The 24,669-nt window shown below is 37.0% G+C and overlaps 1 protein-coding gene across 2 annotated transcripts in view; it reads right to left on the reverse strand.

The window, feature by feature from the left end:
* Positions 1-24,669, reverse strand: part of PDE1A (phosphodiesterase 1A) — a 186,169-nt gene that overhangs the window by 78,519 nt on the left and 82,981 nt on the right. The window contains exons 2-3 of one of the 2 annotated variants that reach the window (XM_077776329.1): positions 21,457-21,570; positions 9-191 (exon numbers count right to left, since the gene is read on the reverse strand). In XM_077776329.1, the coding sequence (XP_077632455.1) occupies positions 9-191; positions 21,457-21,570 (297 nt within the window). Of the gene's footprint in view, positions 1-8; positions 192-1,728; positions 1,794-21,456; positions 21,571-24,669 lie in introns of those variants that run through there. The other variant, XM_077776330.1, reaches the window with a different exon arrangement.

A 24,669-nucleotide genomic window follows, 5' to 3' on the forward strand; every position in this document is an offset into this window, starting at 1 on the left:
TCACTTACCTTTCCACAAAAATTCCAGCTTGCACAGCATGCACGATGCTTCGAAATTTTGGCTTCTCCTCAGATTTCTTTTTCATCAACCCCATTTTCCGTGTAAAGGTAGAAGCCAGCCAGTCCCGTACTTCCAATGGGACTGAATCTGTCTGAATGTCACTGAGCTCATCATCAGTATCCAGCAGTCTTCTACAAAAATGTATACTAATTAAACTTTAGGAAAAGGTGAAGACAAACTGATAACAAAACAAACACTGCAATAGGACTTAAAATATAGCAAATCACTCTCTGATCACCCCTCAATATGAACTGTCTAAAAAAAGGAAAATTATTGGATTAACTCTGAATACCTCAGATTGGAAAGCCCTGAATTCCTCAAACTGATTCTCTTCTGAAGGCAAACACTAGGGGTCTTGAGCATTTGGAGCTTTCCCAACATTTAAGTATTGTGATACCAATCTGAAAATATCAATTAATATACTATTCTTATAATGTATAAAACTAAAATAGAGAAGAGGTTTCATAAACAGATGTCTGTTATTAAAGGAGGCAACTAGAGTCGAAAGAACAAAGGGGACTCAAAGGTATAAAAGTTATCTTGTAGTTAATAATCTTGGGTACATACGGAACTGATAGCACAAGCTATTTGAATAAGGCCTTGGTGTTTACAAAAGTCATTCACACGTGTTATTTCATTTGATCTGATTATATTTTCCTAAATTTAGGAAAATAACAAATTAAGTATTCTAAAATATATTTATTCTGACAGCAACATCATAGATTTAAAAAAATGAAGAAAAAAAGATAAAAACAAATGGATTATTTTGAAAGCTCATTTTAGGTGACAAAGCAAGTGGAAGTAGAAGAGAAACACCTCCTGCTCTGTGCAGATGCTGTCCTGAAGGTGGAGATCTGGTGGGTTTAGAACTGCTGGCCAAGGAAATCAATAAAGTGAGTGAGGAAGTGATTGGAAACTGAAATGGGGGGACTGTCAGTCTCCTGCATAAGCTCCACACAGACAACACTGACTGGACTGATGGGTAGTAATACCTGCCCTTTAGGCTAGTCATCTCCAGTCATCCAGAACTTCCTAAAGATCTGAACTGGCAAGATAGTGAGAAAGGCTCCCCACAAAATACAGAAACTCTACAGAGCAACTGAGCTTTACCTCCAGGAAGAACACAGGTCAGCTCTGTCTCATTTGACTTCATTATTTCCTTGTCAGTGCACAAATTTAATAAATCAGAGGGGTTTTTTTTGTTTTGTTTTTGTTTTTAGCACACTGTAATTTTGACTCTTGGGTTCCATTTGCTTAGGTAAATCTCTTTATACAGAGTGAAGGCTAATGATCATAAGCTGATGGAAGGTAGCCAGAAATGAGTGTGTGTTAAAGCCTGCAGAACAAGTCACACTAACTTGAAAGTGCAGGGACCAAGGAAAGGGAAAAAAAAAAAAAAAGGTAGAAAGCTCATTCAAAGTACCCAGTGCTACCAAAATGAGGCTCAAAAGATTATATGATGACCTCTATGTGCTGCTGTTTTCTATAAACAAAACAGTGATTTGCCAGTATTTATTTTTCATGGTATTAAATAAGCACAAATGCATTTATGAAATACCTTATGACAAAATATATCCAACTTAAGGGTTAGAGTTACACAGCAACATGTATACGTATGAAGACAAAAAAGACTTACATAATTGGAAGTTAATACTGATTAATACTTACATTACATCATTTTTAACTTTCTTTCGGAACTTACGTTTGGGTGATTCTGATTTACCCTTAACACACTGAACACACTGACACTGTAACTCAAAGCAAAATGCTTTTTTAAGCATTTTGTCCATTTCAAATTAGATTGCTCAGCCAACAGTAGCAAAACATTATACTACAGGGTTTGGAAATTCAGGATTTATGCCATCTCTATTATTTCTTATCCAGTTATCAAATAAAGCTACAGAAGAAGGCAGGTGGATTGAGAATCATTGTGGTGTAATTCTGTGATGTCACCAAATTCCAAGAATCCTACTGCTGCCTTGTTTTATCAGCTACTTGAAGTAGAATGACAGACACATTTTAATGGTTGGCCAATTGATTCTTACAAATTTGATATTGATGACTGTATGTCCTAAACTCATAAGTTATCTAAGACAGATCATAAAACATGACAAAATCAGAATATGGAAATGAGATTTCATATTGAGACGTGGGATTAGGAGTCTGGTAATTCTTAAATATGATGCATAATGTCATTCAGTAAGAAGGAAAGAACGTATGGGGGTCCCTGGATGGCTTATTCGGTTAAGTGTCTGACAGTTGATCTCAGCTCAGACCTTAATCTCAGGGTTCTGAGTTTGAGCCCCACTCTGGGCTGCACACTGGGTCTGAAGCCTACTTAAAATTATTAAACAAATAAATAAGAAGAAAAGACATATGACATTGGAGAAAGACTGAGATGAATTCATTTGTGGGTATAGGAATAAAGAAGAGTGTGTAAAGAGGAAAACATGAGCTATGCTATTCTCTAATTAAAAGCAAATTTTGAAAAAGCAACAAATACCTCTCCAATGGTTAATTTTATATATTAAACATGGCTAGGGCACTTGTTATCGATCAAACATCCAGTCTAGGTGTTGCTATCAAGGTGTTTTTCAGATGCGAAAGCCGATTCATGTGAGTGGGCCTCATTCAATTAGTTAAAGGCCTTAAAAGATAAGACAGAGATTCCCTAAAGAGGAAGGAATTCTGCCTTCAGACTAAAGATTGCAACATTTACTCCTGCCAGAATTTCCAGCCAGGGTCAGCGCGTTCTGAAAATTTCCATCTTGCCAGCCCCCACAATCACATGAGGCAGTTCCTTAAAATCAATCAATTTCATTCTTCATCTCTCTTGCTCTTTATCTTTCATTCTTTTTCTCTAATAATATAAAGAGTAAGGAAATATATGTCTTTATATATATATATGAAGGCTAAATATGTAATGACTATGAAAGAATATTTCCATCACTCACGAACTACCAGCATAGATGATAAATCAGATAGATGACCATCTATCTTTTATTAATATTCACTTAATAGAGCAAGTCAATTGTACTTCTGGTTTTGAAATATAAAAATCATTTGTAAGGAACTAAAATGACTTTTTAGCTATTGTGGATCTAAATACCATACTGTCTTTTCATGTCTTAATAGCTCTTTTTTTCTTTATTGCTGAATCAGAATCTATTGTATGGATATACTAGTTTGTTTATACATTCAACCAAGGTTACCTTGGTTGCTTCCAAGTTCTGACAATTACAATAAAGCTGTTAAAAATAGTTGTATGCAGAGTTTTCCAGGTCATTTGAGTAAATACCAAGGATCAGCAATGATTGGATTGTATGGTAAGAGTATGTTTTGTTTTTTAAGTACCTTCCAAACCATCTGCTGAAGTGGCTGTACCAGTTGCATTCCTACAAGGAATGAATGAGAGAGAGGCCAAGCCACCATCATCTCTCTCCAGGTCCGCTGCAGTAGCCCCCTACTGGTCTCCTAGTTCTTATCCTTACCCCTTTCTGCAGCCAGAATGCCTCTTAAAGTATGAATCAGACCATGTCAATGCCTAATTCATAAAGTCCTACATACTTGTGTCTCTGCCTTCATCTCTTACCCAGTTTCCCCTCATTCAGTTTGTTATAGCAACACTGGCCTCCTTGCTGTGCTCAACCCTGCCAGGTTTGCTACTGCCTTAGGGTCTATGCACTGGCTGTTCGCTTTGCTTAGCGTCTCTTACCATATTTGAGGGGATCATTTTCTCCCTGTATTCAGGTAAAGAGGGCTTCCTTGACCCCCCCTACTCAACTAGTATATACCTCTATTCTGTCTTTTTGTCCTACTGTAGACTTCTTACCTACTTAGCACTTGATATCATGTTGTATGTATACTGGCTTGTTTCATTTTATGTTTCATCCCCTAAACTGTGAAGACCTTGAGAACAGAGAGCTGGTCTGATTTTGTGCATTATTGTATCATCAGCATCTACAACTGCATGGCACAGAGTAGGAGATGAACATATAGCTATTGAATAACTAGAAAACATTCAGAAATATTTACACTAAACTATTATAAGTGACTACCTTTGAGGAGTGGAATGAGGATGGGAATGATAAAGTAAATTTTAGTATTTACAGTCCTGTATTATTTGATTGATAAGCAGCAGCAGCAGCCTGGGAGTAAATTCACTGCTGTGAATCATCTCCTTCATTGCCTTTAGGTTAATTTGCCCTTGAACAACCACTTAATTTTTGAAGCAAATTATGGAGCACCATACATATTTGGTGTGGAAAAGTCATTAAATATTTTTATGGCATTTTGAATTACAGGCACAGGAAAAAGAAATTTTAAATTTCTATACACTGCATGCCTTTAGCCAAGAAAGTCAGTGCTGTCAAAACATGGATTGCAAATAACTTGTCTGCGAGTGTTCTGCCAGATAGCAAACATTTCTAATTTTAAATTGATAAAGGAGTGATATCTTGCAATACTAGTAGTTGATGATGTTGAACGTCACATGATCACAACTGAACCAATGTTTCTGTTCTCTCTCTCTCTGTCTCTGTCTCTGTCTCTCTCTCATTCACTGTGGGATTTTGGGTGATCATCAATGCAATGTCACATTTCTGCGAAATCCTCAAAAGGAGGCAAAAGCAAGTGTCATTGGATAGGTTCTCTGTTAAAGCTGCAAGAAAAGAAAAAGATTCCATTGAGCCAGGGGATAGCAGTGATTCCATTAATGATAGTGAAAGTCGTCCTACACAATAACCCTACTCGTCTCCCTCACACCACCTACGAAGATTTTCAGAGGTTAAGTGCAGGTTAATTTGTTTATTTTTCTTTATATTTTCTATTTTCTTTATTATTTTTTATCATATTACAGTACTGTGATCATTTTTTATGAATATTTTTGGCTTGTGGGATGAATCATCTGAGTTTCCATTATTTCTTATGGGGAAATTCGCTTTGATATACAAGTGCTTTGGATTACAAGCATGTTTCCAGAGCAAATTATGCTCACAAACCAAGGTTTTACTGTATTTCTGTTAAATACTAACTCTTATATACTCCTTTCTCAAGTATGGCAAGATAGTCCTAATGAAGTTATAGATAAGTTGTAGCAGATTCATTAATGTAATTATTTCAGTTTGGAGAAAAGAAAGTTGAAAGACATGTGAATAAAACCTAAATATAAACACATTTTTATAAAGCCAACAAACCTAATGGCACATATTTCTCCCTGCTCATCTCCATCTCTCTCTTCTACCTTATTCATTTTCCCTTTCCCTGACACCTGCCTTGCTCATTCTGTCTTCCCAGCTCTGAGAACTACAAGAACTCTTCAGGTTTCATTTGATCTTTCTAGATAGGGTGAAAGCAAAAACTATAGTATAATGTGGAATAAGAGTCCTGGGATTTTGTTGGAGAGTGATCATAAACAGTTTTCTTGAGACATGTGAAAACATCTGAATATTTACAAAAGATTCTGTCACATGTAAAACACGCAGGACTACACTTGGCCCTCGTCTCATTTTTGAAAGAAATTCATGCAAGTAGGTTGATAATTGGGATCTCAAATACTATACTTAATTTTACTTTCAAAACCTCCAACAGCTCAATTGCTCTTCATCCTAATGTTAGATGGCAGAGTGAGCATAATTGTCCACATCACAAGTGCTCTTAAAAAGTAAACACTTTGTGTTTAAGAATCTTCCATCCTGAAGACATAGTCATTGGCGCATTTCCCTTAGGAATTCTTAAAATGCACTATATAGAAAAGAAATGGTAAAGGTTATATGTGTAATATGTTATCACTGTTGACCTCTGAAAAATGCTTCCTCTGTTTTTTGTTTTGTTTGTTTGTTTGTTTTGTTTTTTTAGTGTTAAGGGGGTCAATAAAGCAGAAAGTGAGGGGTCCCTAAACATGGTTGTAGATGGGGGGCTGTGGAGTTGTGAAAACTAACCTCCTGCTCAATCATTGCTCAACTGATCTTTGGGAGCTATTTATACCCCAAATTTTCTCTTGAAATCAGATGACACAACTCCCAAAGGGCTTATATTTTGAACTAGAAAATTTGCAAGGAAAGGGACTAAAGAAGGAGGTGGCCATGGAAGGAAAGGTCATGAGATTTTGACTTTTACAATTATATCAATGAAAATATTTCTGTCCACAATGGACTCTTGGAATATGGTTATATCAGTGTACCCACACAGTTATTTCCAGGCAATTGGTTCCCACATTTACACTTGTTGAATATTAAGATGCAAGTGCTAAATGCATTAGAAACTGGGTTTGTAAGTCTGAAAACTTCTTTTTCCTGCTTTACTCTTCTTATAAAGGACACACTTCAACAAGCAACTAAGTCATTTAGTTCTGCCCTTAACATTTGCTGGGCCCAGGGCAGGAGCACATTTCTCTCAAATATCATATAATTAAGTATTTTAAAGTTATACATAAAATGAATAAATTTTTAAAATGTGTTCTATCCTCCTACTTTTAATAAGTTTCATAAAAGCCTGGTAAGTTGAGTTTGAATTGAGAATTCTCAACTCCTTGCATGACAAACCTGGGCCACCTGGCTGTGGCTGCCCCTCTGCACCTGTCTAACCTCCTGCTCAGGGTCTTACTATGCAAGCAGGTGGACTTTGCAGGCTCCCAGTGTACTCTCATCCACCTTCCCAGCTTTGAAAGCAGCTGCTTCTTGGCCACTCTATAGGGGTGATGGGATACACATACCAAAAGTGTCCTGGTCCCCTCAGGAGGAAAGACCTACAGAAGAAGCCTGTTAAGACTTAGAAGAAGGCCAGGTGATCTTTGGGCAGAGAATTCTGGGGTCTCAGTGCCCAATATATTGAAGAGGAGCATAGTGGGCAGGCCATAGTCCACGAACCCAGAAGAGGGAGAAGGGCATGGGATTCAGGTTCTTCTTGGCTTGAAGACCTGTCACCGTATGGAAGGGGTACAACAAAAATGAGCCATCATTGAGCATTCTAAAATGAGGGGTAGTGTCCAGAAAAGCAGTTATACTTGCCTTGGACTAAGGGTGGTATTGAACTCATACATGGTAAATATCTTCCAAGTGAGGCCTCCAAGGATGGCTGAGGGAATTAGGAGAAATTGATCATTCTGCAATATGGGTATTTTGGGGGGAGAGGGGAAAGTGGTTCTCACATAGGCAAATCCATTAGTGTTATTTCTTGGAATAACACATATCTGTGCTATGAGATGACTGTAGCCCCCCTCAAAAAACAAAAACAAAACAAAACAAAACCCTAAGAGTAATATGAAAGTTTTGCTCAGATTTCAGACTTATCTGAGGATAGAGATGATAACTCTGTTAACTTTGTTACTTATTATGAATCGGAGGAGGAGCCAAGCTTTATCTAATTAATTCTCACAATATGACCATGAGGAAAATACAATTATTATTGGTATCCCACTTTTACTAATGGATAAATTGAGGCACAGACACCTTAAGTTATTTACTCAAAGTCACAACCAGGAATGGCTGTACCACTTTTTGAGCTCAAGTCTGTCTGATTTCAGAGTGAGTTTTTAACTACTCAATTATCCTTTCCATCAAATGCAAGTTTTCTTACTAAGTTCCCAGACTACCTTAATATTCAGGCAATAATATGAGTGATTATTATTTACTATCCAATATCTACCTTTAAATTTAGGGCTAAAAATAATTGAACTTAAGAAAAAAAACATAAAGAAATTTGACCCACCAGGGAATTTCTGGTCGGAGAAAGCCTAAACTTATTTTTTAAAACTGGTATGTTGAATCATTCTTGCATAGAGAAATATACCTGCATAGCAGAATTTCAGGGTAATGTGAAGTACAATAAACTAAATGTTGGGATGAAAAAAGGTGATACTTTTAAAATGACATTTGACTTGTCAGTAACCTACTTCTTGAGTGTGAATACACTTGAATTAATTCTTCCAGGCTATCACTTAAGCATATTTATTTATTTATTATTTACTCCTTGTTGTGTTCCAAAAAGGATTTAAGATGGCAGGCTCACAGATTTATTTCAACAGTTTTTGTTCTTATTATTGTCTTTATTGTTGGCAGTTTTCTTTCCTTTTTCTGTATACCTGGTAACTTTCTTCTTTTTGGTTTTATTAGTCTTTTTTTCTTAACTGTGAGAAGATGATAATTATATTTGAATGACTATTAAGATTGAACAGTTGGGTGGACAAGTTAGTTATGCTGACCTTAGCTTAATTCTCAAGAGGCAAAATCTTGGCTAAAACAAGGCCAGCTAAGGAGAATATTAAAATTTGATGCATCTTTATTCAAAGTCTAAGGAAGGCTCTGTGCTTCCTCCATACCCACCCAAGGAAGCAGAGGCCTAGGCAGAGGAGGGAAGGCAGAAGGGGCCAGGGGAATGTTGGAGGAGGAGTCTGAGAAGAATTCAAGTTGCTTGGACAGTTGGGATTCAGATTATATTTTTGGAGTCAGTTGGGACATGGAAATGGAGGGAATGGGTGAAGCAGAAAACTGCCCTAGGCCTGGCTGATGACTCTTGGCTTTCCACCAGAAAGTCTTCTTGGCTCAAAAATATCTTTGAAAACATTCCATTAGGCACAAAGCTTCACATTCCATTAACCACAATTTTTTTTTTTTTATTAATAAGCATCCTCTGTGGTTAGGAGAACTGCCTCCAAAGTCAAACTCCTGGCTTCATCACCTGTTAGTTGTGTGGTCTTAGAAAACATGCTTTATCCTGAGTCTCAGTTTTGTTGTCAATAAAAGAGAAATTATAATAATTGTATCCCTCATGGTTGGATTGTGAGGATGGAATGGGTAAATACACAGAAGCACTTAGAAAAGTGTCTGTCACAAAGCAAGTCCTCAAAGAACCCTCAATATTTACACACCTTCATGAGTTAGTCTAAGCAGACTTCTATTTCTGACATGAAGAAAAAGGAAGGTGTCTGGTCATGGGGATGGAAGAGTTTGAGACATCATGGGAAGAATTCAGCACTTATTTAACGTCCCTAATCTAAGGATGGGTTTCAAAGGGACTTTGGAGAGCCAAAGAACAACATAAAGAGTCTATGGATTGGGGAGCCTGGATGGCTCAGTCGGTTAAGTGTCCAACTTCAGCTCAGGCAGTGATCTTGTGGTTCATGGGTCTGAGCCCCGCATCAGGTTCTGTTCTGACAGCTCAGAGCCTGGAGCCTGCTTGGGATTCTGTGTCTCCCTCTCTCTCTGTCCTTCCCTTGTTTGTGCGCTCTCTCTTCTCTTTCTCTCTCTCTCTTCTCTCTCTCTCTCTCTCTCTCTCACACACACACACACACACACATGCACACAAATAAATAAACATTAAAAAATTATTTAAAAAGGAATCAAGGGCACCTGAGTGGCTCAGTTGGTTAAGCGTCTGACTCTTGTTTTCAGCTCAGGTCATGATTTCATGGTTCATGGGATCGAACCCACTACGAGTGCAGAGCCTGCTTGGTATTTATTCTCTGTCTCCCTCTCTTTCTGCTCCTCCCCAGCTTGCATGATCTCTATCTCTCTCAAAATAAATAAACTTAAAAAAGAGTCTGTGGATCATAAAGAGGCAGTAGGAGGAATCTCCAAAAATAACTTTTACCTACCTTAAAATTTTACCTAGTAAAATAGGCAAATTCATAGAAATAAAAACTAAACAGAGTTTCCAGGGGCTGAGAGGAGGAGGAAAGTGGGTTTTGTCATTTAATGGGTACAGAATTTGCTTTGGGATGATGAAAAAGTTCTGGAAGTAGAGAGTAGAGATGATAGAACATTGTAAATGTACTTAATTCCACTGAATTGTATACTTTAAAATGGTTAAGATGATAACTTTGATGTTATATGTATATATAAATATATATAAAATATATATATAAATATCTTATCACAATACAGCAATATCTACCTAGTGTTCATCTTCCTGTCTCATTGTCCCAGGAATAGATATGTTACTTCTTCTTTTTTTTTTTTTAGAAATAATTTTTTATTGCTTTTAAGCAGATCCTTAATTTTGTTTTTAAATGTTTTATTTATTTCTAGGAGAGAGAGAGAGAGACAGCGTGAGCAGGGGAGGGTCAGAGAGAGAGGGAGTCACAGACTGAAACAGGCTTCAGGCTCCGAGCTGACAGCACAGAGCCCGACACGGGGCTCGAACCCACGAACCGCGAGATCATGACCCAAGCGAAAGTCGGACGCTTAACCGACTAAGCCACCCAGGCGCCCCGATATGTTACTTCTTCTAATTGGAGAACTGACACATAAGAGAAAGGCATTCCATTCTTCACATAACTGTGTGTCTTTCCAAGGATTACCTAAGAGTGCTAGGTTGGAAGAAAAGGGTGGCCTGTAGGCCAGAGATAAAGGCTAAGGACCTATAGTTCTCCAGATCTAAGAGAGATGACCACACCACAAATCAAAATACAAGACTGCCTCCCCTGTGCCCAAGACTTACTGCTGTGAGGAACTGCTAATGTCCAGTTTAGCACCTCTTGTTTAATGCCCCTACTCTATGGTGGAATTTCCCAGTTGAAGGACATATTTCAGCACAAACTCATCTCATGTACCACTTGGGACAATATTTGGGCTACATTCTTAACCTTACAATTCTAACAATTAAATTTCTAACATTCTTTCACTTTTTTTTTGTAGCCTCATTTTAATTCCTCTAGGGCTCTAGTTCTCAAAGGGTGGGTCCTAGACCACCAGAATCAGCAACACCTGGGAACTTCAAGGCTCTACTCCAGACCTATTAAATTAGAAACTTTGGAGGTAGAGACCAGCACTCTGTTTTTTTTTTTTAAATTTTTATTTATTTATTTCTGAGAGAGAAGGACAGCATGAGCAGGGGAGGGTCAGAGAGAGAATGAGACACAGAATCTGAAACAGGCTCCAGGCTCTGAGCTGGCTGGTAGCACAGAGCCCGACATAGGGCTCAAACCCATGAACTGCGAGATCATGACCTGAGCCAAAGCCAGACACTTAACCGACTGAGCCACCCAGGTGCCCCACCAGCACTCTGTTTTAACAAGCCCTCCTAATGACTGTCATGAGCACTGAAGTTTGAGAACTGCTCTCACCCATTTACAGCTTGCCAACTAATGAAATACCTCTGCCAAGGAAACAAGATTTAGTTATGTTCCATAATGTAGATTAAGCAGCACTGTTATTTCCATTTGCCCATTATTTCAGTGACAGAAATAAGGAATGTTGGTGATGTTTGGGGAAGGTACCTTAATTAATAAATATTTTATATTGATGGTACAAATAAGGATTATCTATATGTTACTTAACTGCAAAATAGAAAAGGAGATTTCTCAAATGAGCAGGGGTGGAGCATGGATAATAAGAAGAGCTGTAATATGCTTGGAGGACAGGAGTGTAAGGGAAGACAAAGAATATATTTCCTTCTAAACTTAGGACACTAAAATATGACAAGAATGACAAGAGGGAGTTACCAATAGCCAAACACAAAAGCAAAATTAATGATCATTGTACATAGACTGTCCTTCACAAATATTTGTTGAATAAATAAATAAATGTATTAAAACATAGGCAGAAAATCTCTAGTTTTATTGGTTGTTAAATTTCAGATATTTACAGTGGTTAGAAGAGGAAAGAAGTTCATTTTTTTGTTTATTTTGATGTACATGTTATATATGTTAACATTTTCAGTCAGGCCCTGCTTCATATGTGAAAAACTGATACACAAAATATTTTTATAAATATTTGCTGTTGCCCTGTGGCTCTTTGTCCATATAGTGAGCCATGATTATATTTGCGGACTCAAGTTGTATACAAAACACAATTACCTAAAGGGGGAAAACTCCTATTCCTTGAGTTTCAAAATTAAGATGCCACAGAAGGAGGAGAGGCTCAGGCAAAGACAGTGGAAGAGTATATAATGAGTCAGAGCAGGGTTTCCATTCCTATGTATATGCAAAGATGCCTTCAGTTAAACAAGAGGACTCAGAAAGGAAGACAGAAGGGATCTGGAGAAGTGCTGCTGAATCCTGCCTGACCTTCTCCAAACTGCGAAAAACCCTGAGAAGGGTGACAGCACACCCCAAATAATTTCCCAGGATCCTGAAACAGAAGAGAGCTGGATGCCCCACCCACCTCCAGGCCCCATTTCTGAGGGGACCTGGAGGACAGCAAGATCCCAATGCAGAGCTGGTTGGTGTGTGTCTAGGACGGACAGCCTCAATGATGATGGTGACTCAGCCCAGACGGATGGAGATGAGAGAAAAGTGAGGGAGAGTACACAGAGACAAAATACACTTGGGAAGTAGGCTTACTGACAAAATATGGTAAAGAATTAGGAAATGCACTTGTATTTAATGAGAAGTCTTCAGTATTTGACTTTCCAGTACTTGATTCTTGCCCAAGGGCCATGTATTGTTCTTTAGCTATATCATGGAATCAATATATTTAGTGAGCTACCTTGGAAACTGAATCAACCTATTACCTTGTTTTATAGGAAAATGGAGTGTGAATTCTATGTAGCTAACTTAGAAATCACACGTTTGTGTTAGGATTTATTATTAGAATAAGATGACTCCCTGGATGATTTAGAGATTAAGAATTTGAGCTTTGAAACATGGCAGACCTATGTGGCTATTAGGATGCTCTCAACAGCAAGTGACATCAAACCTAACCTGAAGTGGCTTAATTAATAGGGACATTTATTATTCTCCTTAAGAAGAAAACTAAGGTAGGTTTGACTCCAAGAAGGGCTTAGTTTTAAAGTCAGCAGGTCGATAACATCATCAAGGATTCAGGTTTCCTCCATCTTTCTATGCAGTCAACTTTTAGTGTTAGATTTAGCTTTATGCTTATGGCAATATGGTTGTATCAGTTTTAAGCATCGAACCCAGATACAGCAAAACCCAGAGGCACAGGACTCCTGTTTTATGGAGAGGAAAGCTTGCCCACAGTCCCATCAGTATTCCTTTCATATTCCTTTGATTAGAACTGCATCATACATCCATATATAAACTTACTGGTTAGGGAGCTGGAGGCTAATTACTGGTTTAAATCAATTAAGATTTCACTTCCTGTGACCCTGGGCCTGGAATTGGTCTTCACTGAATCATTTGTCTTTGCAGAGAAGAATAAACAATTGAAAAAAAGAATGAGTTCTGTTGGCAAGGAAGAAGAGAAGAATGAATGCTGAATTTAACTTTGAACTTGTCTCTGACATGTAGTAATTATATGATCCTAAGCAAGTCCATTTACTTTCTTTATGCTTCAAGTTTCTTAATTTTACAGTGGAAATAATATAAATATCTAATTTATAAGCTTTTTTGAAAATTATATATAATCATAAATGCAAATTGATAATATGTTGCCTTGGTATAATTATCAATTATTATTAATATCATTACTAGAAAAGAATAATATTTAAAGTTATATTTTTTCAAATCCAGTAAATATTTATTTGTATTTTATTGACCCCAAATTTCACAAACAGTAATATTTTATATAATACATGGAGCTTTTTCTTGTTAGTCATCTCCCAAAAGATCTGGTCAGATTTTTTTTTCCCTTTTCACCAGTGAGGCTGTTTTTGAAAGTTTGTAGAAAGTAACACACCACAGATGGACAGAAAATATGAAAATCACCCAAAATGTACTGCCACTTTTTCTAAGCCTGGTTTTCACACTCCATCCACAGGGTGAGAACAGCCTACAAACACATCACTCCAAACAACCACCCCTCCCTACAACTGACACCATAAAAATGGAGTTCATAAAAATCATAATTTGCTTTTTAGTGATTCACTGAGCTCCAACAGTGTTTTAGCACATACCCTTCAACTTGATATCCAAATAAAAGCAATCTAATATATAAGAGCCCATATCTGTAAATGCTCCCTCACTAAGCAAATGATAAGCAGCTCCCTTATCATTTGCTCTTATGCCTGCTCTTATAGGACACTCTGCAATCATGGATAAAACCATTTGCTCTTATGCATGCTCTTATAGGGTACTCTGCTCATAGCAGATCTTTATAGAGTACTCTGCAATCATGGATAAAACCACAGAATTCCAGAACAGAAAGCAGCTAGAGACTTCATCTTCAATGTAAGAAAACCAATGACTAGAGAAAGAAGAAACAAAAACACTTGCCCAGAGGCTTATCCTTAGTAGGAGCAAAATCTGGATAGGAGTTGTTCTAAATCCCACACAGATCTTGATCCAGGTTCCCTACGTGTGGCTCTAACATAAACATTTTAATTTTCACTTCAGAGAGGACAAAGTTGTCGTTGTTTTAGCAAAGTATTTTCCCCCATTCTGAATTCTTTGGCATGAGATTTATTTTTTTAATATAATTTATTGTCAAGTTGGCTAACATACAGTGTATCCAGTGTGCCCTTGGTTTTGGGGGTAGATTCCCGTGATTCATCACTTACATACAACACCTAGGCTTATCCCAAGAAGTGCTCTCCTCAATGCCCATCATCCATTTTCCCTTCTCCTTAACCCTCCCCGATGAACCCTTAGTTTGTTGTCTGTATTTAAGAGTTTTTATGGTTTGCCTCCCTCTCTGTTTATAACTATTTTTCCCCTTCCCTTCCCCCATGGTCTTCTCCTAAGTTTCTCAAGTTCCACAGATGAATGTAAACATATGATATCTGTCTTTCTCTGACTGACTTATTTTACTTAGCACAATACCCTCCAGTTCCATCCACATTGCTGCAGATGGCAAAGTTTCATTCTTTCTCATTATTTTGGCATGAGGTTTATATAAAATTGATCTTCTTCTTGCCTCATGAGACGTTTGACCACTGTACTTGTATATCCAACTCCCCTGGATATATTGTTTGAGGAATACATGTATTACCTGACTAGAATCAATGAAACATAAAGGTTATGTTTGTCAGAGCCTCTGGGAAGGAAACCCTTTGTCATTCCTGCTGGATTTGAAGGTTTGAGGATATAAAGCTTGAGAATACTATCCACTCAAAGGATCAGAAGGAGACTATTGGAAAGCAAGCAAAACACAGAGGTGGGTCCCCAGACGTCGTTTAATCTGGAGTCACCTATGCTTATAGTTAGCACTAGCCATCAATGTATGGGCAGTGAGAGTTTCTTGAAGGTGATTTGATTGGGCTTCCTGTCACTTATAACTGAAATATTCATGGTAAGTGTTCATTAGTCCTGTTCTTCTTTCTCCCTTCTTGCCTGTGCTAACTCTAAATGTCCATGGAATACACATAAGTAAGTGCCATCATGATGTGCACGTTGTAGTGATTAACCACGAAGGGTTTGCTCTCCATTGTCACATTGAACCCATAGTTTTATACCCTATGGCCTATATTTTGGCTATAATTATTGTAGCACTCTTACCCATGCTGAACAACCGAGTTTAAAATAAATACTAATTAACCTTTCTGATTTTGCAATGCTACTTATGTTTTGCTTATTTGAAGAGCCTTGGTTGTGTACTAGTTAGTTAGCTCATCTTTATCTGTATTTTCCACTTATGCTTTTCCACTTCCTAAGGATAACTTCTCTACATAATCTTTCCATAACTATTATTTCTCTTTAACCCAAATCTCTTTTTTACTCTTCATTTCCAGGCTAATGGAAGCCTTCCATTCTATAAAAAAAATATGAAACAAACAAACAAGTGTCCCCACTAATAAATTTTTTTTATTTCTACTTTTTCTACACTGGCAAATTCTTGAAAAATAATCTCATTTTTTTCTTGAGCTGTTCCATAGTAATTCTTCACACTACTATAATCTGGGTGGCTTTTCTCTTTACTGAAACTCCACTCAGAGTCACCAGGAATCTCCGAACTGCATCCAGTGGTTCTCCCTGCGGCATCTGATTTACCTTCTTTAGTAACCCAGCTCTCCATTGGCTTTTGGTGCTTCATATCTTCAGATACACCTCCTGCTTCTATATATGCCACTCTGATGTCTCCTCTCTAGTAACTTTCAATGTCTGTCTTTTCCATATCTGTCCTTGACTACCTTTCTGTTTGACATTTCATACTGTCCCCTGACTTCACTTACTAGGGTTACATGATGACCTATATTGAGATGGAACTCCAAGAGTTTTTGAAAGCATTTGGAAGTGAGAAAAATGCACATTTGAAAAGTCAAAAATAATGTGTTGTTTTTCTACAGAGGCTTTATTTTATCTTCAGAGGCAGATTGCTCTTTTGTATTATGAAAAATCTTTTGAATAGGTCCTTTAGTTATAGAAAAATAAGGCAACAGCTCTACTCCAGCATAGAGAAGATTGAGACAACATAATGGCAAGAGGCTAACCATCTCTCAACAGTAATGTACACAGTTGTCCTCATTGGGAGCAGAGCTATAGCACTGCAGATTCAGTGTCTTTTAGAAAAAGTGTCATTTTTTCCTAAATATGGATTTATACTGCATAGTCTTTGAACATAATTGTTTATCCTTGAGATGAATTCACAGGTTGACATAATTTTGATAGCCCTTTCCTTTCTTTTGGCCTTGGAACTTGAGGTCCTGAACCCAGAATAGGAAAACATGTTGAAAGGCACTTCGATAGGGGATAAGTTGGCTTCTGGAAGGTGGGCTTGGACATTAGAGGATTCAGAGAAATCCCTGGTAGGGGTCCTCTAGGGAAGGGGTTGAATTGTGGGTTCTGAAGGCATCCATCAGGAAGGTCTTATAGCAGTTACAGCTGACTCTAGCATCAGTTTAGGAAACTGGAAGAAGGTATTAAGCTCATGCTTAGGAGTGATACACACCTATGAATTTCTGGATTTGAGGGGAAAATGGGTGACCTGCAGAGGAACAGTTCGACATTCTGAAGAGAGACCTGGCTGCAGAGGAAACTAAGACCCAGGGAAGATGGGTAAAAAAAAAAAAGTAAACACTCACTGGCCATTCTCAAAAACTGTAGGATGGGAATCATGTTGAAATAGCAAAGGAGTTCCAATTATTGAAATCAAAATAAAGTATAACAGAATCTGAGACCTCTGTGCTATAATCCCCAAATCCTCATCTCTGATACTATATTTCTGAACTTTAGTGCTATATATCTAGCATTTTCCAGACATTAAAAAATAGTCCTTTTGTTAGAAGTCATGTATTTAAGAATGAGCATGGGGAGCTTTGCCAAAGAACAAAATTCATAAACTTAAAGGAATACCACAAGTCTAATCATATCCAGTTTGGAATCTTAACTCTGTACAATTCTTACCCCATGTTACTCCCTCTGATTTTGACTTAGTGCTGCTACTTAGTGTTTTCTCCTATAATCTGTCTGTGTGCTTTGTTTTCTCTAACATGCAACCTCCCTGTTTCTTGTTTGCAGTATCTGTCCTTGTGCTTAGTTAGATCTTCATGACTCTTGACAGTTCTAGCCACCAACTATTTGCACAGTTGTACTTCTGATTCTGCTGACCAGTGTGTCTGGTATTCATTTCAGGTACTCAGTAACTATTTGTTTCATGAGTGAATGTTCCTTGGTAAATCTCTGAACTCTATGATTTCAAGGGACTTGGGCTCCAAGTTGCCCCAGACTTCACTTGATTTCTACCAGAATAACTTCAGGGAATGTTGATTAACATCAGTGCATTCTAGCTCAAGTTAATCTCTCACAAAGTTAAGAACCCTTAGACTTAATAAGACACAAAACTCAACTGAAAACGTTTTTATCAAGAGGTGTAGCCTATTAAGATTCCTTTCCATCAGTTTAGACTTTACCTTCTTTTCCATATAACTACAGTCCACCTATCTTCATTTTCTGTTTCAGGATCAAAACCTATTTTTAAGAAATCATTCTATGTATTCACTAGGAAGTATAAGTTATATATCTTAATATATGTATCCTAAAGGTATCTGCATTTTTATTAGTACAATAAAAATAGTGGTTATTAATTAACTTTTACTCTATCAGGTATTGTGCTGCATTTAATCCTCAGATGAACCCTATGAGGTCAGCATTGTCATTATTCTTATTTTGCAAATGATGAAGTAGGAAATAGAGAAGTTCAACTGCTGTTCAGTGGTATCAGTAAACATAATATCCATCTCTGAAAGTATACCTCCCAGATAGCCACCTGCCTCTCTTTATAACAGCAATTCGTGAGGCCAAGGATGCTATTTTGCCTGGCAATATCCAAATCCAAATAAGGGCAATCAGACAGTTTTTTTTTCCTCTTTCTCTTTCAAGGCCACATGTTTCTGGATTACAACTGTGCAGCTCTGAAAGACAATAGCCTCTAGGGAAATATCTGAAAACAGGACTCGTAAAATTTTGGCATTTACATTTGAAAATGTCTTGTTAAAAAACCAACAAACACTTGTATTCATTAGGAAATTATTCTAAAATCCTTCAAAGAAGGTCAGAATTCAAGTTCTGTTAGAAACTCTATTTTTCTCACTTAAATCACCCTTCAAGAGAGAGTTTTTGTTTTAATTTGTTTTCTTAACTGAAACCCTGAAGTTACTAAGGCTTCGAGGGAAAGGTGTGTGTGTGTGTGTGTGTGTGTGTGTGTGTGTACATGGATTTTAAACTGATTCAGAATTTGTTTTGTCCTGCTTTATTAGGTGTTGACCTTTTTGTGCAATCCAGCCCAAATTTCAAAAACATGCCTCTCTGGAATACTCAACCATTTTTTCTAGAAAGAGAATTTTCCACTAAAAAATGTCTCAGAAGTCAGCAGGTTTTTAATTTAAAGTTTAAAAGCAAATAAATGTTTCTTCAACCCTCTGCCTTCTAAATCATTATGTTTTACTAATATTCCAAAGGCAAACACAACTTTAATAATCATATACACATCTCAACAGAAACATTTGCAGTTTACTGCTGTGTCTTAGTAAGTCCACTGGAAATCAAATCATATCAAGCACTGCTGCTCTAGAATTTCTTGAGCTGATATTTTGATCATAAAGTCACAGCCTTAGAAGACACATAAGAGATACTCTTAGGTTTAACAAGGGACGTGATGGTAAATGTTAAACCACAGGCTCTGCCAAAACAACAAATCCTGACTTATTGCATTTCCCAGTTTCCATGGTGCTAAGAAATACTCCCACTGTAGCCAATTTCAAGCTACCAATGTGGCATCACTGAAGGCAGAGTCGGAAGTGATGCAAACACCATCCACACCACTGGTTCTGACAACCCTGACAGCACATGAGCTTTCATAAAAATTTCCAGTAAGTCTCCGAAGTCGCCAAAGTCAGATGTTACTGAAAGGAAGCAGATGAGAATTGTGCTTAACAGTCAAGCCCTAAAGGTGGGTGCCCAAGCCCCTAAATCTACTAAATTACTTTCTGTGTTCCCTCTGGTAAGCTGTGTAACTTTTCTGTCAATGCATTTCCTGTTATGCATGAGGTAGGTAAAATGGTAATTATAAAGTTTCTATTCCATGAGATTGCTGATGTAATTAAATTAAATAGTGCATTAAAATGCTTCAAAAATTTCTGGACACAGAGCAAGCTACAATAATAGGCTTTTAGTAATAAATGTTAGGTGTTGTTTTTCCAGGATCTACCATTCCAACTGTCAGAATGTTTTACACATTGTCGTCTTAATTTTTCAGAGGTCATTAAAAACCATCCTGCTCAACAGTAATAGCCTGCGAGGAGCCAGTTATAGAAAGAACACAAAGAGCACGAGCAGAAGTCATACCTTAGTTTCTGTGCCTAGCTTTGCCAAAGCAGAAGTCTGTGACCCTTGGAAAACCTGTTCACTTCTAAGAGCTTTGGTTCTCTCATTGGTGAAATGCAGAAAGTATATTAGTTGATTTTTAATCATGTGAATTTTTACCTGTGAAACAACAATGGTGTGTGTGTGTGTGTGTGTGTGTGTGTGTGTGTGTGTGTGTGGTGTTTAAGTCCACTATACTCAGATAAAAGAAACTTCAATTTTACCTCCAGCTTAACAGTTCCCCCCTCCCCCACGCTCACACCTGACTCGTGCATGGACACCTATGGAAGGGAAGGGGCATGATGGATGCTCACTCTCCATGTTCCATCACCAGCACTACTCACTCTGCAGTTTCTCACCATTCAACAAATGTGGTGGGAGTGGTAGAAAAATACAGGAGTCAAAGGGCATTGCAAGACTGGTGTATTTGTTGTCATCTATGTGATGAATGCCCAAATGCTGGTTATTTTTTTCTTCTGCGTTGTGTATCCTTCACAGAACTTGCTATACCACGAGGGTACCTTGACCATTATGTGTTCTCTGATATTTGAGCTGAATCTTTCATCTCCCTGGTTCATTCAACAATCACCACATGCAACCTCTTTTTCGCCTTCTGAAGGCAGTTGTCTTTCAATACTGGTCAGTCCATCTAAAAGACCCCTACTTCATCTGCCTCATGACTGGAAAACTCAGTGCCTTTTCTATATTACACTCTGGAGTGAGCTTATTCTCTCCCTCCACAGAGTCCCTTTTACCTGTGAATTCAAGGTAGTCCAAATTAGCCTGCCACCTTTACCTCTGTTGAGATGAGAATCAGTACCCTCTAAACTCCAAGAGATAGTGCAGAAATATGTTACAAACTGTCATATCAAACTCTACTATGTTTTCTATTAGCAGTAGGATCCTCAGGACCCTCTCTTCAGGTTCTGAGGTAAGTACTCCCTTAGAGAAAAAGGGGAAAATGCACACTTCTCTCTTAAGGCCAGGGTTTCTTAACTATTGACACATGGGGGTTGTGCAATTTTTTGTCATGGGCTATTTTCCCTTGCATTGTGGGATTTATAGCAGCATCTCTAGTCTCTACCCATCAATGAACAGTAGCACGCTCTCATCAAACAAACCAAAAATGTCTCCAAACGTTGCCAAATGACCACTGGAAGGCAAATTGCCTGGTCAAGAGCTGCAGCACTAGGCCAACAACCTTCTTCAAATAAATCCCCATTTCTTAATCTCCTTACCACTCTGCTAAGCATGAGGCTAGGTGATGAGGTTTAGGTGGTGATCAAGTACATATTTGGGACTGTCTCTTAACAAGCCCTGCAGAATGTTTGATAGGTACATCTTATGAGAATGTGATCCCCATTTTCTCAGAAGGAACTCTGAGATCTTGAAATAATAGGAAAACCCATACATCAGTAAAAATGGGTATAAGCCTACATCTACCTCTGACATTTACAAATCTGTGCCTAAGGGCAATGAGTATATAGAGAGAGGAGACTCTAATTTGTTCATTTTATGACTTAATTATTTGACTATTTTTTGATATTTAAGTATTTGGATTAAAATGTGTATTTTTTAAAAAGAATCATAGTCCAATTAAGTAGCTACATGAAGAAAAATTCTTTAAATTTTAATAAGATTTTGATTTTGGCTTCTTGACTAAGATATGCTAAATTCATGTTTGAGGTAAATGAAGACCAAGAAAGAGGAAAAAGGGAGAGTGGCAAAGAAGACAAAATGGAAAGGAGGCTAAAACTTACCTTGTTTCATCAATATAAACAGCTTCCAACACAGATGCTGCATATTCAATATTCTTCTTTAAGTCTACGACATTAACATCACCTTTTTCCAGCTGCTTCACTAAACATCTTAGTCTGTTGAAAAAAAATAGTCAAAAAAGAGAGAAATAAAAGGAGACTTATTATAATAATATGGAAAATAATGTTACATACACAAATCAAGTTAAATGATTAGCATATCTTTCTAGGTCATCAAATAGAAATATTTTGAGGATTTTTTTGATAAAATTAAGATCAGTTTTTCTCACTTAGACAACTCTTAAAAGTTATATTCACCTCTCAATAATATTAGGGCTGTCAATTGTTCTTTTAGGTACTACATTTCAAGGATAGTCTTTCTGAAAATTCAAAACAATATAGGTATTTCCATAAAAGTATATACCCAATACTAGAATTTATTTTATGGTTGCTCTGCTTCTTTAGAGCTGGCAGTAAAAAATTATTTAAAGGGTACTCTTTTTACCAGTATTGTAGCAATTATTCACTGTATATAGCAGTAACAACAAAAATAAAAGGCAAAAGATCTGAGAAAATATGATTATGATGAGAAATTTTCTGAATATTTTTAGTAATATTTTTACTGAAATGATTTTTCACCTGAGGCCAATCTGTCCAATATTTTCTTTTGCTTTTGTCCATACAATAATGTTCCCAAATCTCTGAGGAATTTTAAAGCATAGGAATCAAGTAAGCCATGTCTGGAGTTCTGACTCACAGAAACTGAGATAATTAATGTCGTTTGAAGTCACTAAAGTTGGGGATTAATTTTTTATGCAGCAATAAATACCTCATGTAGTGAGATAATACAAATACTTGTATAATTTCCTAAAATTTTTAGAAACTTTTGCGCCTTAATTACAAACCAAGTGTTTCTGAAGATATTACTATATACTAGGCAGAAAAGGAAAGCATATTCCTTATTCTCTACATACTATAGATGAACAATGTGAAGACAATTTATCCATTTTCCCAAGTCAACAGACATAATTTAATTCCATTCCTGAGCAAAGGTATTTCAGAGAGAATGGAGTATATCTACTTTTAGGCAATGTCTTAAAGACAGTGTAGCAGATTTTCTGAAAATTTACTTTGAATAATTTCCAATATCAAGGATAAGGATGTAAAGACAAGTTAAAAATTTCAGTAAGGGTTCTGACAGATTCTTTATTACTCCAGAGGAAAAAAGGCACACCTAGACTAAAACTTCTTATTCAGGAATCTACAAATAATTATATTTTGTATCATACACTTTTGTATGATAAAATATTAGCAAATAACCACATTGCAAAATAAAATCTATGTATTAATAAATAAGTCTCATTTAAATGTCAGCAAAACAAAACAAAACAAAGATAACAACTAAAGCAGGTTACTCAGGAAAAACAGCCTGTCTGAACATGATGATAATGGAGTAAGAACACATAGAGCATTTTAAGATTTTTGTAATGTTTATGACCTAAGCACATTATATTTAGTGAAACTGCCTTTTATGTGTGAGAGCAAAAGAAAGAATTCACAAGTCTGCATTGACTTAAAAATATATCCGTCATGTATCCTTCTTGTGAAAAGTACTTGGTAGAAGTTAGAAGTTGGTTGTATTTTGTGTTTGTATGACTTAATTTTAAAAGCAATAAGTACTTCAGATGATTGCTTCTTTTCTTGTGAATAAATAAACTCTATTTTTATTTGAGTTAGCAGTTCTCTCCACTAAAAAATCTACATTTTTTTCAGGCTCTTTTGGAGTCAGATAGAGTCATTTGACAGCTTTCTGGCCAAGGAGAGTTAACAGGAGGTAGTTGAGTAAGACTTCCAGAATGATTATTTTGAAGAAGGTTAACTCAGGTGGAAGGGGTTCTCTTCTTTCCTTGACAGTTCCTTACCGCCCAAATGCAATGGAAGTGTCTGAAGTTCCAGTAGGCATTTAGGGTCATGAGGCGACCTGGCAATCGGAAATTACCCACTAAGAATGGCAGATAAGGAAAATGGAAGTGGCCTGAGTCCCCATGCTGTGAATCCACCTGAATGAAGTCACCTACCTCTGAGTTATTTCATATGAGAAAACAAAAAAATGTTGTGTTTAAACTACTATGATTTTGAGACTTTTATGCGCAACTGAGCCCAATCCTACTGATAAGTCAAATGTATAAGAAATGACTCAAAATAATTCAAAAATGGTGAAACCACCATAGAAAATGAGAGGGGATGCCCCCGGGAAACTGCCCACAGGTACACTTCCTAAATCATGAGAGTCTGCAGTTGTCCCCAGGGGTATCATCCCATCATCAGATCAGACCTGATGAAACCTCTTTCACAGAGACATCTTGATGTGGTTTAAAAGTAATAAAGGCTATGCATTTTCATATTTTAATAGGGGTATAAATCTATATAATCTGACAAAAGAAATTGCTCTGAAAATATACTCCAAAGAGGTCTTACCACCTAATCAGAAAATCTAGTTGGATAAGGTTATTAGCACAAAATCATAGCCACCCCTACACACATTCCCACACACACACTCCTAAACTCACTATGTTGATCCAAAAAGACTGGAAGGGAATATATATTTGGGGGTTACTAGGACTTCTTCCTCTTTTATATCCTCTGCTTGTATGCAACAAATTTCCTTTCATGAGTGCAAAAAAGGAAAACTATTCATTGTAAAAAGACTATTTATAATCAGAACAGCAGGTTAATGGAATAATTTATATAATTATTATTCCAGTTGTGAACTTGCTTTTGTAGTCAATTTATGCATACAATAATCCCCAACCATCTTACTTAGGTTATTATTTAACTCAGGTTATTATTTTAGTTATTAACTAAGTTTAGTTATTAACTTAGGTTATTATTTTATCTATTTAATAGATAAAAAGGTCAAACATCTTTATTATTCATTTTCAAATGATGGTAATTTATAAATTAGTAGGTTCTAAAGTATTAAGTCTTTACTACATATATTTATACAAATTTTTGATTTTTTAAGTTTATTTTGAAAGACAGCAAATGTGCATACAAGAGCAAAGAAGGGGCAGAGTGACAGGAAGAGATAATCACAAGCAGGCTCTGCACTGTCAGCACAGAGCCTAGGGAAGGGCTCAGTCTCACGAACCGTGAAGTCATGATCTGAACCAAAATCCAGAGTCAGGCACTTAACTGACTAAGCTTCTGCCACAG

The sequence above is a fragment of the Crocuta crocuta genome, unplaced genomic scaffold (assembly GCF_008692635.1).
Source record: "Crocuta crocuta isolate KB4526 unplaced genomic scaffold, BGI_CrCroc_1.0 scaffold17, whole genome shotgun sequence".
Taxonomy (NCBI): domain Eukaryota; kingdom Metazoa; phylum Chordata; class Mammalia; order Carnivora; family Hyaenidae; genus Crocuta; species Crocuta crocuta.